Here is a 13,247-nt window from a genome sequence, read left to right as displayed (position 1 = left end):
AAAATTACACTCCAAATTTCTTTTTTAAGTGTCTGAAAAAGGAAGACAATTTGTTACTAATTTATTTCTTTTATTTAAAACATTGACATGTCAGATACAAATTATAAAAAATAGTTATCACAATTCACAGTTAATACAGTGACTATGCTTTAATGAGTAAAAATAAGAAAAATAAAAGCGGTGATAAGTCTCACAGCTTGATAGTCGAGTAATAGACATACTTAGAAATCATTAAAATTTATAGATGTCGTTGTAAAACTGATGTTAAAGAGTTTCCAACCTTAGTTATCTAAAATCATTATCATAAATGCAAATTTGTGATTAATGTTAAATAGAATAAGTACTTGCGGAGACAAAACAAGTGTGCGAAAATTTATGAACGGTATCTGTATATTTATGTGTGTATGCATTTTAGGGTTAATTAGGACCATCTGTCTTATTTTAAAACAGGCTACATATCAGGCCTTTGACAGATATATAAAGGAAAAGATAAATGCAGTTGTTAAATTGCTTATAAACATGTATATAAAGATGCATTATTAAATGGATGATATCAAATGAGTGGTGGTTCAATACTGCATTAATTGCACGAGTTGAACTATATTATATTATGCGAGCATCTGGTGAGCAAAAAACTTATTTTATTCATCAAGTTCAATAAATTCAGTAATGAACCTTCACAAATATCACAAACACAAAATTAAAAGTGCAAAAGAATAATTTTTCATTGACGTCCCAATAGCGTAACACTTAATTTAAGCGCGTCTTTACACTATAATATGAAATGTAAATGACGTCACGTCAAAATATATGCCTGGCCGTGCAATACCACATTTACAGAGTGGCAAAATCGTCACAGGTATGTGATTTATGTTATTAACATAATGGTACATACATTTTGCTTCAGCATGACAAATTACATTAAAGGAACTCCACTGAGGTCAAAAAGCAAAAAAGTCAAAAAGCAAAAAAAAAAATAACATTTGAATTTCTTAAATAGATCAGAACAGAAGTATATGCAAAACATAATTTTATTTATGAAATGTATTCTGAAATATATTGAAATCCATATTTTTGTGTTAATATTTGACCGATTTGAGAAAAAAGCGTTGTAAAGCTTTTAAATTTTGGGCCAGTTTTAAAGCTGCAGGTCTCTAGATGAGCAAAAATATTTCGATAAAATAAAAACTGAGAAATATGTACTAAGATTTAGGAAAAGTATAAAATTTCAAAATGAGTATTTATTACTATGGTTTTTTACTCCATTACTAATGCAGCAAGGATTATTTTTGCATATTGTGACCTCTTTATGGTAATTTAATTGTGTTGTAAGTGCCATTGATAATGTGTAAACTGCATTCTTTTGGTAACTTTGCAATATTACAATGTTAAATACATATTCAAATTTTCATGACAATAGGCATAAATCTGTTGGCGTGCTGGTTTAATAATTTGAATAATTATTCTGAAACAACAGAGCAGGCGAATGATCTTAAATTTTGCACACAAGTGTTAAGTGTCATAGGGTACATTAATCTTAAAATAATATTTCCAGTATCCGACATGTCCAAAACAAGTATAGTCCCATTAATTAGCCAATTAACATCTAATGAATAAACTAACTTATTTCCATATATACCACTTGCCCCTCACCGCTGTAGGTTCGAGTCCCGACAGGGACTTTGGATTCTTTCATGTGAGGAAGCTATCCAGCTAGCTTACGGACGGCGGTGGTTCTACTCAGGTGCCCGTTCGTGCCTGAAATAATGCACGGAAGGGCACCTGAAGTCTTCCTCCACCAGTAAAGCTGGAACGTCGCGATATGACCTATACTGTGTCGATGTGACGTAAAACCCAAAACAAACAAACAAAAAAAAATTCCATATATTGATCTTGTAGAGATTATTTCCAGTATCGGACATGCCAAAAAAACCCTCAGTGCAGTCCCTTTAATTAGCCAAATAACATCAAATGAATAAATCAACTGCTTAAAGTACATCGACTAGTTTCCACTCAGTGTTTTTTTTCCAATGTAAGAGAAAATAATTATGACAGAACTAAATAATATAACATTGTTTATGATTCTCAGATGTTAGAGGCAGTCATTTTTTATAATAAATACTGTTCATTAGTACACAAATCATGCAACATTATTAAAAATATATTTCTTTATATTATATACTATGATATATATTTCTTTATTATATACTTATAAATGAAATATTGAGAAATATTGATGAAATAAAATGCGTATTTTCATTTTCCGTATTTTCACCCTAAAAAATTATTTTTCACTGCAGTGAAACATATTTTTCATATTCTCACTGGTATCTTGCAGGACTACTTTTTTGTAAATTAAGCAAATGCACAAAATTTAAAGGAAAAATCTTTCAAATTGTAATATCAAAAAGAACAAGAGGGCCGTGATGACCCTGAGGTCGCTCACCTGTATATAGATCCCCCCCCCCGGCAGGGCCAATTTTAACCCAAGGGCTTTTATTTGAACAAACTTGGTAGACACCCATAAGAAAAAAAGATGTTTCATGCTATCATCTTAGCTCTAACTCATTGGGTTTTTTGAAAGAAGATTTTTTAAGTTTTTAATATACACATATAGTTAAAAACAATGACACCCCTGGGGCGGGGCCAGTTTTGACCCCAGGACTTTTATTTGAACAATCTTTGTAGACACTTACTAGAAGATGTTTCATGCTTAATATCTAAACTCTAGCAGTTTGGGTTTTTCAAGTTTTTGCTATACACATATAAGGAAAATCAATGACCCCCGGGGCGGGGCCAATTTTGACCCCAGGGCTTCTATTTGAACAAACTTGGTAGACACTTGGTAGACACCCATTAGAACATGTTTCATGCTAAATATCTTAGCTCTAGCTCTTTGAGTTCTTTAAAAAAAACATTTTTAAGTTTTTACTATATGCATATAGGGAAAATCAATGACCCCCTGGGGTGGTGCCAATTTTGACCCCGGGGCTTTTATTTGAACAAACTTTGTTGACACTTATTAGAAGATGTTTCATGCTAAATATCTTAGCTCTAGCTCTTTGGGTTCTTTAAAAGAAGATTTTTTAAGTTTTTAATATATGCATATAGGGAAAATCAATGACCCCCTGGGGCGGGGCCAGTTTTGACCCCAAGGCTTTTATTTGAACAAACTTGGTAGACACTTACTAGAAGATGTTTCATGCCAAATATCTAAGCTCTAACTCTTAGGGTTTTTCAAATTTAAAGAAGATATTTAAAGTTTTTTCTTTCGGTTGCCATGGCAACCAGAGTTCTGCATGAAATAAAATTCTTTGAACAATTTTTAAAGGTGACCACCAAAGGAACATTCCTGTGAAGTTTGAATGAAATTGGCTTGGTGGTTTATGAGGAGATGTCATTTAAAGTAAAAGTTTACGGACGGATGGACGCCGGATGGACGCCGGACGAAAAGCGATCACAAAAGCTCACCCTGTCACTTTGTGACAGGTGAGCTAAAAATGTAATATGTCTTAACAAAAGATTATATTTCTTACAGGCAAATCATTAAGCCTCAGAAAAGATTTGTTTTCTTCCTGTAGAAAGAGCAAATGTGTTCTTAATCATGTTAAAATAATGGTCTGAGAACATGCAAGATGATTTTTACCTGAAGAATAGGGTGCTGAATGTGACATACCGTCTCATAAAGGTAGCAACGTGATAACAAAATAGTATTTTGAATTCAAATACTAAACCCCTATAGCCGTTTATATTGGCAAAACACAAAATAACACAAAATAAGCCAATGATGGCCTAGCTTTAAGGCCAATAAGTTACTATTTAGTTTTATAATACATACAAATTTATTTTATTTTGATTGTGTTGGCAGCTGTAAGCATATTGAAACTCTCTTGAATCCATTCCTAGGACCAATAAGTACTCACTTAGCAATAAGTGTAATGTTCCTTCATCACAGATACAACGGATTGTCCTTGAAATGGGTTTAAACCAATGCCTCCGGCAAACATTTTATTGCTAGTCCAACATGTTAATCCATTCGGCCACACCACCACTTTTAGAAATTGTTACAGGATTCCACGGATTTTAATTGTCAATTAAAGCCTGTAAGGATACTCAATAAAGAAAGCTACTCAAATTTTGAAAGATAAAAATAAAAATATTTGTAATTTTGAGGCTAAATTGGCTTTTAATACTCTCATGCTATATATATTTTTTTTTAGTATATCGTTCAACATGTTAAATGCAAGAGAAAAAAATGAAACTTCAGATTCAAATTTCAAGTTTGATAAAACATATTTACACAAATTAATAGAGTTCAGTATATTACATCATTCAACATGTTTTACAGTTTGTATATTGGATGGCAGGTGGCCTTGACCTGCTAGTTTTCTACGGTCACTAGGTGGAGCTGTTTGTCGTGGGTATTTCCCTGCAATGGCATGTGGCATAGTTTGCTGCAAGTAAAAATATGTATAATTATTTTTCAGTTACATAAATCTATGTAGATAATGAATATAAAAGTAAAAACAAATCAATATTTTATTTTCCAAAACAAGTATTGCATTTTGTTTCAAAATATTAATCAACAAATGAAAACAAGAAAATTATATGAAGAATTCAATGTAATGTGACGCCATGTCAAACATAAAATGTAGTTTAATTTGGTATTGGTGAACTAGACTGGATTACATTTATTCAGTATTTATCTCTTTCTATGATTTTTTTAAAGCAAAAAGTGTATTTACATCCATATTGTACAACATACTTTATTATCACAAACAAATCAAATATTTGTATGAAAATTTTTACTATATTTTTTATTAAATTCAAGATTAGGACTTGTATATCTGTACCTGTATATCAATAAACTTACATGGAACTAACATGACAGCTCAAGCATGTTTTATTATTTAGTATATTTAACAAAGGGAGGTAACTAAGACACAGCAATTATGAAGAACAAAATCAATTTAAGTAATCATACTGTGTAATTACATCAAAATGTTCATTTTGGCTTAAATATCAACACAGAATGTGAATAAAAAGGCGTCTTTTAGAACTTTAAAACAACATAAAACTGTTTGAGTGAGACTCAAAAAAAAAGATTGGAGCACTACACTAAATACTGTATTCCAGTATATACTGGACAAGGCGCTCGAATGATAATATGCTAAAATCTTGCCTTTTTACCCAATTGAATGAACCTTTATAGGTCTAATTCATCTTTTCACACAGATTTATGTATGATAATGAATGAAAAATGTAAAAATCTGCATAAAAACGATATTTGTCTATTTTGTTATCAGGATTTCTGCAAGCATCTAGAGGTACAGCTCCAATCCTGTATTGAGTTAAATCCAAACTGTTTCATGGTCATTTTGAGTGCTTTACTTACTTTACTGACTGGCTGATGGCGTTCTACGGTCACTGAGGTCATGGGCGGAGCTAAAACTTGTGACCCCACCCCTTTTGACATCCTACTGTCAACTTTTGAAGTGACCTTTGTAGATAAATGTTTTGACAATCCTGGTTTTCCTGTTGTTTTTGAACTCTATGTAAAGATGGATGGAAAAAAATAAAATAATTTGAATAAATATACACGAGACAGGCATTGACACATGACAAGCTTTCTGCCTAAAAACTGGCTGAAATCACTCTAGAAATGTGGAAGGCCACGCGCACAGGTGAAAAAGTTCCTCTTGTACTTATGTTTAAATACTTTTTTTGAAAAAAATAAAAGGAGAATAACTGTAATCTCATCATAAAACCATGAAAATTGCTCTAAGATTAGTACTTTGGAAGAACAGACAATCTTTTCATTTAGCAATCTTTCAATCTTCTATTCTATACAACAATTTTAATAATACAGTAACAAGAGCTGTCAGTAGGACAGCATGCTCGACTTATTATAGTATTTGATATCAAAACAACAGCCTGGATAATGTAGAATATCCTAAACTTAGAAAAGACCATAATTCTGCCAAAATCCATGTTTGAGTTATGGCCCTTAACAAGTGACCTCCTATTATACTCTCAAATAAGTGTGTGAAGTATTAAACTTTTCTCTTCAATAATTTTTTTGAAACCAACTTGCACACACAAAACTTAATCAAAATGTTATGCCTGGGTGAGAAAAAAAGCTCTCCCTATTTTTTGAGTTAGTTTAAGCTGAAAGTCAAATAGTCGGGGACATGTGATTTTGAAAATAACCACTCACAGCCATTCTGCTTTAAACATGATCTAGATGTGCATGACATGTCCTTACAAAAAACCAGGTTTTAAATGATGCAATAGTTGCCTCAGTGGCAGAGTGGCCAAGGTTCCAAAGGCTTAAATCAAGCATTAACCGAGTAAACCACTTGAACCAATGCCAATAGTTGCTTCAGTGGTAGAGTGGCCAAAGATGCGGAGGCTTTAATTAAGCATTAACCAAGTAAACCACTTTAACAAATGCCAACAGTTGCTTCAGTGGCAGAGTGACCAAGGATGCTGATGCTTAAATTAAGCATTAACCTAGTAAACCACTTTAACCAATGCCAATAGTTGTTTTCAGTGGCAGTGTGGCCAAGACTGCAAAGGCTTGAATTCAGCATTAATTTAACCTAGTAAACAACTGCAACCAATGCCAACAGTTGCCTCAGTGGCAGAGTGACCAAGGCTGTGGAGGCTTAAATCAAGCATTAACCTAGTAAACCACTTCAACCAAAGCTAATAGATGCCTCTATAACTATATATTTATGAGCAGATAAATAAAATAAGAGGGCCATAATGGCCCTGAAATCGCTCACCTGAATATAGGCCCCAGGAGCTTGGCCAATTTTAAACCAAAGGCTTTTATTTGAACAAACTTGGTAGACACCAAGTTAAAGATGTTTCATGATAAATATATAAGCTCTAGCTGTATGAAGATTTTTCAAGTTTTTACTATACACATAAACAATGTCCCCCCCCCCTCTTGGCTTTTATTTGAAAAGACTTGGTAGTCAGTCACTAGAAGATAGTTCATGCTTAATATCTTAACTCTAGCTCTTTGGGGTTTTTAAAAGCAGATATTTTTAGTATTTACTATATACAAATAAGGAAAATAAATGACCCCCAGGGCGAAGCCAATTTTGACCCCAGGGCATTTATTTATATAAACTTGGTAGACACTGACTAGATGATATGTCATGCCAAATTTTTAACCTCTAGCTCTTTCGGTTTTCTAAAAGAAGATATTTTATGATTTTTCTTTTGGTTGCCATGACTTGCTTGGAATTAAATTTGTTGAACTTGAAGTTGGCTACCAAAGAAACATTCCTGTGAAGTTTGGATGAAATTGGCTTAGCCGTTTTTGAGGAGATGTTGTTTAAAGTAAACGTTAACGGACGGACGACAGATGGACACGGGACGAAAAGCAATCACAAAAGCTCACCATGTCACTTTGTGACAGGTGAGATAAAAACATGTTTGGCGACCCCAAAAATATTTTTTTGCCTGAATGCTTCTGTTATCATATTATTAGATCACACAATGCTTACAAAATTTCTAAAAAACATTTTCATTTTGCCTATATGTTAGTATGAAAACTGCGGTGAACGCCTTTAAAACTGCTTATTTAAAATTCCATGGAATAGAAAGTTTTAACTATACTAACCAATGGTCGGCCCTGTGTTACTGTAGAAGGTCGTGACCCTTCACTAGTTCCAATCCTCTCATGTTGATCGTGTGGTAATGTTTTAGGTATACTGTAATCTTTCTCTGGTATACTGCCTTTCATGTTTTCACTGATATCATCAGGTATCTGTACATTTCCTGATTTGAATCAATTGAAAATGTATTCAAAAGTATATATATTGTGAAGTGAACAAAGACTGTAACTTAGACATTGCAAAAGGCACTTACAATCCACGTAAATTACCAAAAGATAGCTTTTATTGTATTACTAATGCAGTAGATAAATGGTGATAGATATTGCAAAAACAATCATTAATCATAACATGTGAAAAATTACATTTGTACTTGAATTAGGAATCTTTTTACTTATCTTAAAATCTTAGCACAATTTTCTCAAGCTTGAATTTCTCAAAATGTTTAGGCTCTTCTGGAGACACGTAGCTTTAAATGCCTATGTTACAAACTACAATTAATTTACTTCAAACAAAAAATACCAAAAAGATCTTTTGGAGATGATTTGTTTATTATTTTAATACTAATTTAGTGGTAAACAAATTAATATGACATTGTCTTAGTTTCGTATTTTCTTACTTTAGGTCACATGGTCTTAGTTACAAGTTTTCTCACTTCAGGAAACAAGGTATAATTTTGACATTTTCTCAACTTTAATTCTCAACTTCAAGTCACATGGTCTTAATTTCACATTTTCTCACTTTCAAGTCACATGGTCTTAGTTTCTCATATTCTCACTTTATGTCACATGGTCTTAATTTCATATTTTATTACTTGATGTTACATGGTCTTAGTATCACATTTTCTTACTTCAGGTCACATGGGCTTAGTTTCACATGTTCTCAACTTCAATTCACATGGCCTTAGTTTCACATTTTCTCATTTTCAATTCACATGGGCTAAGTTTCACATTTTTCTCAACTTCAAATTACATGATCTTAGTTTAACATTTTCTCACTTTAAAGCATTTGACCTCCAGAAGATAGCAGAAAAACTGCCGTCTTGCTAATATTTCAAAATCCCCCCTCAAATACAGTTGAAATAAATCAAAATGACACTTCAAAATGTTCATATTTTAACATTATTGCTCTGAAAACAAACAGTTGGCTTTTCCACCAACGGAAAATATGTTCTTTTATTAAACCACGGAATTCTTTCGTCCGTTTTTTTTTCTAGTATCACTTGGTCGTAAAGGACAATATCGTGACCTCTGTTCCGGAACGCAGGGAATCCAGGATTTAATCAAACATATAAGGATACGAATAACTGCTTTTGTTTTTATATATTTGTAGTAATTCATGGCACTAAAATTATAATTGATTAATTATTTTATGTATATGATGACCAATTTATTGATTTAACCTTTAGCATGAAATGTGATAGGGGCATAATAAATGACGAAAATTAAAAAACGATCCCGGGCATACCTGATACAGGGATTTTTTCAAACCACTGTTGTGACACGTGACTGTGTTAAATGAATTATATTATCCTATTTATATTGGCTACTGCATTAGTAACGTAGTAAATTATGGAAAAAAACCGATATATTAACGCTTTTGTCAACATTCTTTCTTGAATCAATGTGTTGGTTATGATGGATTTATACAATAAACCTAACTAGATGAGTATTTACTGTTTACTTGAAATTTTATTTCATTTTTTTCATTTTACCATCCTGAGGGGAGTGGCTTTAAGTCACATGGTCTTAGTTTCACATTTTCTTACTTTAAGTCACATGATCTTAGTTTCACATTTTCTTACTTGAGGTCACATGGTCTTTAAGTTTCACATTTTCTTACTTTAAGTCAAATGGTCTTATTTTCACATTTTCTCAACTTCAAGTCACATGGTCTTAGTTTCACATTTTCTCAACTTCAAGTCACATGGCCTTAGTTTCACATTTTGTTAACTTTAAATTTATGTCAAAAAGTTTACCTATGTCTTTGTTCTCTTTTTCCTCATTGTTATGAAATATTGTCATCGCCTCAAGATTAAGCGCGCAAACTCCACGCATGAACGCTTTCTTCATCATCTCTTCGTATCGTTCACGTTCTTTATGCATCTGGGCTACCTCCGCTTTCACACATTCTAACTCTTCATTTGCCTACATTTAATATAACATGAGGAAAAATAATTCATTAGGTTAAGGCTATATCTGTATACATGCATTCCACCTTACATAAATACGATCTCTGTTCACTTATCGAAGTGTGCTTTTTCCTTCTATAGTAAGTGCCATTATATGGCGGCTTTTAATTTTTATTAAATCATGCAGTTTTCCCCAATATTAAATTTTCGTAAAGTTTATTTCTTCCGCTTTTGCAAACATACCATATAATTTTTCCCAAAAAAATATTAAGGGCGTTGTTCCTTCTCCAACCTGTAAAAAAGCCCTGCAGAGGGCCTCATTTAATTTTCTCAATTAATTTGGTAAAGGCCTTCACCTCTTGATTTTTGGAAAAAATATTGCTAAAATTGCTTATTTGGGAAGTAAAACTCTTGTTTTGGGAAAACAGCATATTTTAAAGAAAATTTCAATTGGGAAAAGGCCTTTCATAGGCCTCTGTTATATAAGGTGGAAAATCACTGCACTTTTATATAATATAATGCTCAAGATGATATCAGTGTTTCATCATAAAATATACAGAGTCTGTTTGAACTGTACGTTTTCATCAAACCATTAATTTCATGTAGGGAATACATGTAGTTGCAAAGAAGATTTTATTTAACGTATATTATACAAGCTAACAGGTAAAAGTTTACTGTACATTTTTCTTAAAATACATGTATTATTGTATAAGCAATTTAACTTCTTTCCCCTGTAAGCTTTTAACATTTTGTTACAAAATAAGATATGGTGCATAGCACTTCATAACCTAATTGCTGTATAGTTACATCCCTGTTCAGCCCATAATATTAAAAGAACCAAATGCTGGTTACATGATAATTGTGTAATTTATGCTATTAACTCTGATCTAAACATTTGACTTATTCTCCCTTTAAACAATAAGGGGTAGGAAGGTAAAACTTAAATATTTTGAGCAAGAATAGAAACAGTGGTATACCTAGTATAGTCTGGTTCCCTGGATACATTTACTACAGATCATAGTGTAAGGGGAAGGTAGACTGGTTCCCTGGCTACTTTAACTACAGTGTAAGGGGAAGGTAGACTGGTTCCCTGCCTATATTTACTACAGAATGTAGTGTAAGGGGAAGGTAGACTGGTTCCCTGCCTACATTTACTACAGAACATAGTGTAAGGGGAAGGTAGTCTGGTTCCCTGCCTACATTTACTACAGAATGTAGTGTAAGGGGAAGGTAGACTGGTTCCCTGCCTACATTTACTACAGAACATAGTGTAAGGGGAAGGTAGACTGGTTCCCTGCCTTCATTTACTACAGAATGTAGTGTAAGTGGAAGGTAGACTGGTTCCCTGGCTACATTTACTACAGAACATAGTGCAAGGGGAAGGGAGACTGGTTCCCTGCCTACATTTACTACAGATCATAGTTTAAGGGGAAGGTAGACTGGTTCCCTGGCTACATTTACTACAGAACATGTAGTGTAAGGGGAAGGTAGACTGGTTCCCTGCCTACATTTACTACAGAACGTAGTGTAAGGGGAAGGTAGACTGGTTCCCTGGCTACATTTACTACAGAATGTAGTGTAAGGGGAAGGTAGACTGGTTCCCTGCCTACATTTACTACAGAATGTAGTGTAAGGGGAAGGTAGACTGGTTCCCTGGCTACATTTACTACAGAACGTAGTGTAAGGGGAAGGTAGACTGGTTCCCTGCCTACATTTACTACAGAATGTAGTGTAAGGGGAAGGTAGACTGGTTCCCTGGCTACATTTACTACAGAACATAGTGTAAGGGGAAGGTAGACTGGTTCCCTGGCTACATTTACTACAGAACGTAGTGTAAGGGGAAGGTAGACTGGTTCCCTGGCTACATTTACTACAGAATGTAGTGTAAGGGGAAGGTAGACTGGTTCCCTGCCTACATTTACTACAGAACATAGTGTAAGGGGAAGGTAGACTGGTTCCCTGGCTACATTTACTACAGAATGTAGTGTAAGGGGAAGGTAGTCTGGTTCCCTGGCTACCTTTACTACAGTGTAAGGGGAAGGAACTCCAGACTATGATAAGCATAGGCTGCTATTTCATCAAAAGTCAGCCAGCCGAAGTAGAGTAGCATTTGGGTTGGGCTGTAAATTTTTTTAAGATACTAACCTAATTGTCTTGGGACAAATTAGCAGCCTTTTAATCTGCATATCAATATACAATCTTATTTTGATGTTTTCCGCATATTTTATAATGTTACATCATAATTATACCTTTTATGATTATAATATTATACATTACTGTCGGAAGATTTGTGTACAACATTGAAAGCACTAACTGGAAAGAAGGTAACAAAATAACTGGTAAATTAACTTACAGAAGCCAGTTTTGCCTCGTAATTATTTGTGAGCTGAATACAAACTTCTTGCGCCTTCGCCTGGCAGGCTTTTTCTACACGCACCCTCCATTTTGTCTCTATGACCGAGTGCCAAGCATCCCAAACTTTTCTTTGTAAACATCTTTGATGATGCTTCTTAGCTATCATGGTACAAAATGTCTGAAAAATATTAAGTTTGTTTTTACGTCATACCAACGCAGTACAGGTCATATGGCAACGTTCCAGCTTAACTGGTGGAGGACGACCACAGCCCTTCCGTGCATTATTTCATGCATGTGCTCATCCATTTTTAAGGCAGTTTACTATCATATTTCTTTCATACAAGAATTTTGAAGAAGCATTTTTTAAAATACAAACTATAATTTTTGCAGCAGAAATATAGCTTTATACATTAAAGCATTCATCCAGGAATGTCCCGGAAATTAGGTGTCTGTCCCGGAGGCGTCCCAGACATGATTTATGTCCCGGTAAAAATAAAAATCTAAAATAATCTACTTTTCAGCCTGAAATTTAACATTTTTATATAATCTTATTGCCAAGTTTTTTATTAAATATCTGTCGGTAAATCTGTATGTAAAGTTATACCTCTCTCTTGAAATCATTATGTTTCATCTTCCACTCACAGAATGTTCTCATCATTTCATTTTAATCTTTCTGTTTCTGCATTGCATGCGTCAGATTAGAGATTACTTGATCCTTCCTGTCTATGGATTTTTCATATGTAGCTAGTAATTACTTTTAACTATTTATTTCTTCTACAAGTTTTATCTTGTCAGATGCATGCCTGAAATACAGACTCAATATCTAAATATGTCCTGTTTTATTTTCAAAAGACTACAACAAATCTTTCACAGCACTTGGTGACAAGAGTTCTGTAAAAGTTTGGTTAAATGCCTGACATAGGAGTCATCGATTAAGTTCAGTGCTTTTAAAAAGCTTCTCTTAAGGAAAATATGATTATTAGATTCGAGATTGTTGGTGCCCAGGTAAAAGGGCAGCATAAGAAATTTCTGCTGTATGCCACACGTCCTATTTTTTTCTAAGAACTTCATCAAAACTTTCAGTTTCACAGCACTTGGTGACAAAAGTTCTGTAAAAGTTTGGTTAAATTTCT

The 13,247-nt window shown here is 33.6% G+C and overlaps 1 protein-coding gene across 1 annotated transcript; it reads right to left on the bottom strand.

The window, feature by feature from the left end:
* Positions 1 to 59: 59 nt before the first annotated feature.
* Positions 60 to 12,893, bottom strand: LOC132746883 (centrosomal protein POC5-like). The gene is made up of 6 exons (XM_060736160.1): positions 12,719 to 12,893; positions 12,113 to 12,292; positions 9,607 to 9,775; positions 7,637 to 7,794; positions 5,396 to 5,551; positions 60 to 4,454 (listed from the first exon to the last, which is right to left on the bottom strand). Exons 1-6 carry the CDS (start codon positions 12,770 to 12,772, stop codon positions 4,329 to 4,331), a joined length of 843 nt encoding a protein of 280 aa, XP_060592143.1. The 5' UTR covers positions 12,773 to 12,893; the 3' UTR covers positions 60 to 4,328.
* Positions 12,894 to 13,247: the final 354 nt, after the last annotated feature.

The sequence above is a fragment of the Ruditapes philippinarum genome, unplaced genomic scaffold (assembly GCF_026571515.1).
Source record: "Ruditapes philippinarum isolate M1 unplaced genomic scaffold, ASM2657151v2 ctg9184_1_1_1_1, whole genome shotgun sequence".
Taxonomy (NCBI): domain Eukaryota; kingdom Metazoa; phylum Mollusca; class Bivalvia; order Venerida; family Veneridae; genus Ruditapes; species Ruditapes philippinarum.
The sequence above is the reverse complement of the archived record's forward strand: the minus strand, read 5'-3'. Positions and strand labels throughout refer to the sequence as shown.

Bases quoted from the DNA above. Each gene is read 5' to 3' on its own strand.
- LOC132746883 (XM_060736160.1), bottom strand. From the start codon at position 12,772: ATGATGAGAACATTCTGTGAGTGGAAGATGAAACATAATGATTTCAAG. The intron at 9,776-12,112 runs GTAAGTTAATTT...TATTAAATGTAG, and splicing joins ACGAGGCAAAACTGGCTTCT to GCAAATGAAGAGTTAGAATG. The intron at 4,455-5,395 runs GTAAGTAAAGCA...TTTTACTTGCAG, and splicing joins GCCATCAGCCAGTCAGTAAA to CAAACTATGCCACATGCCAT.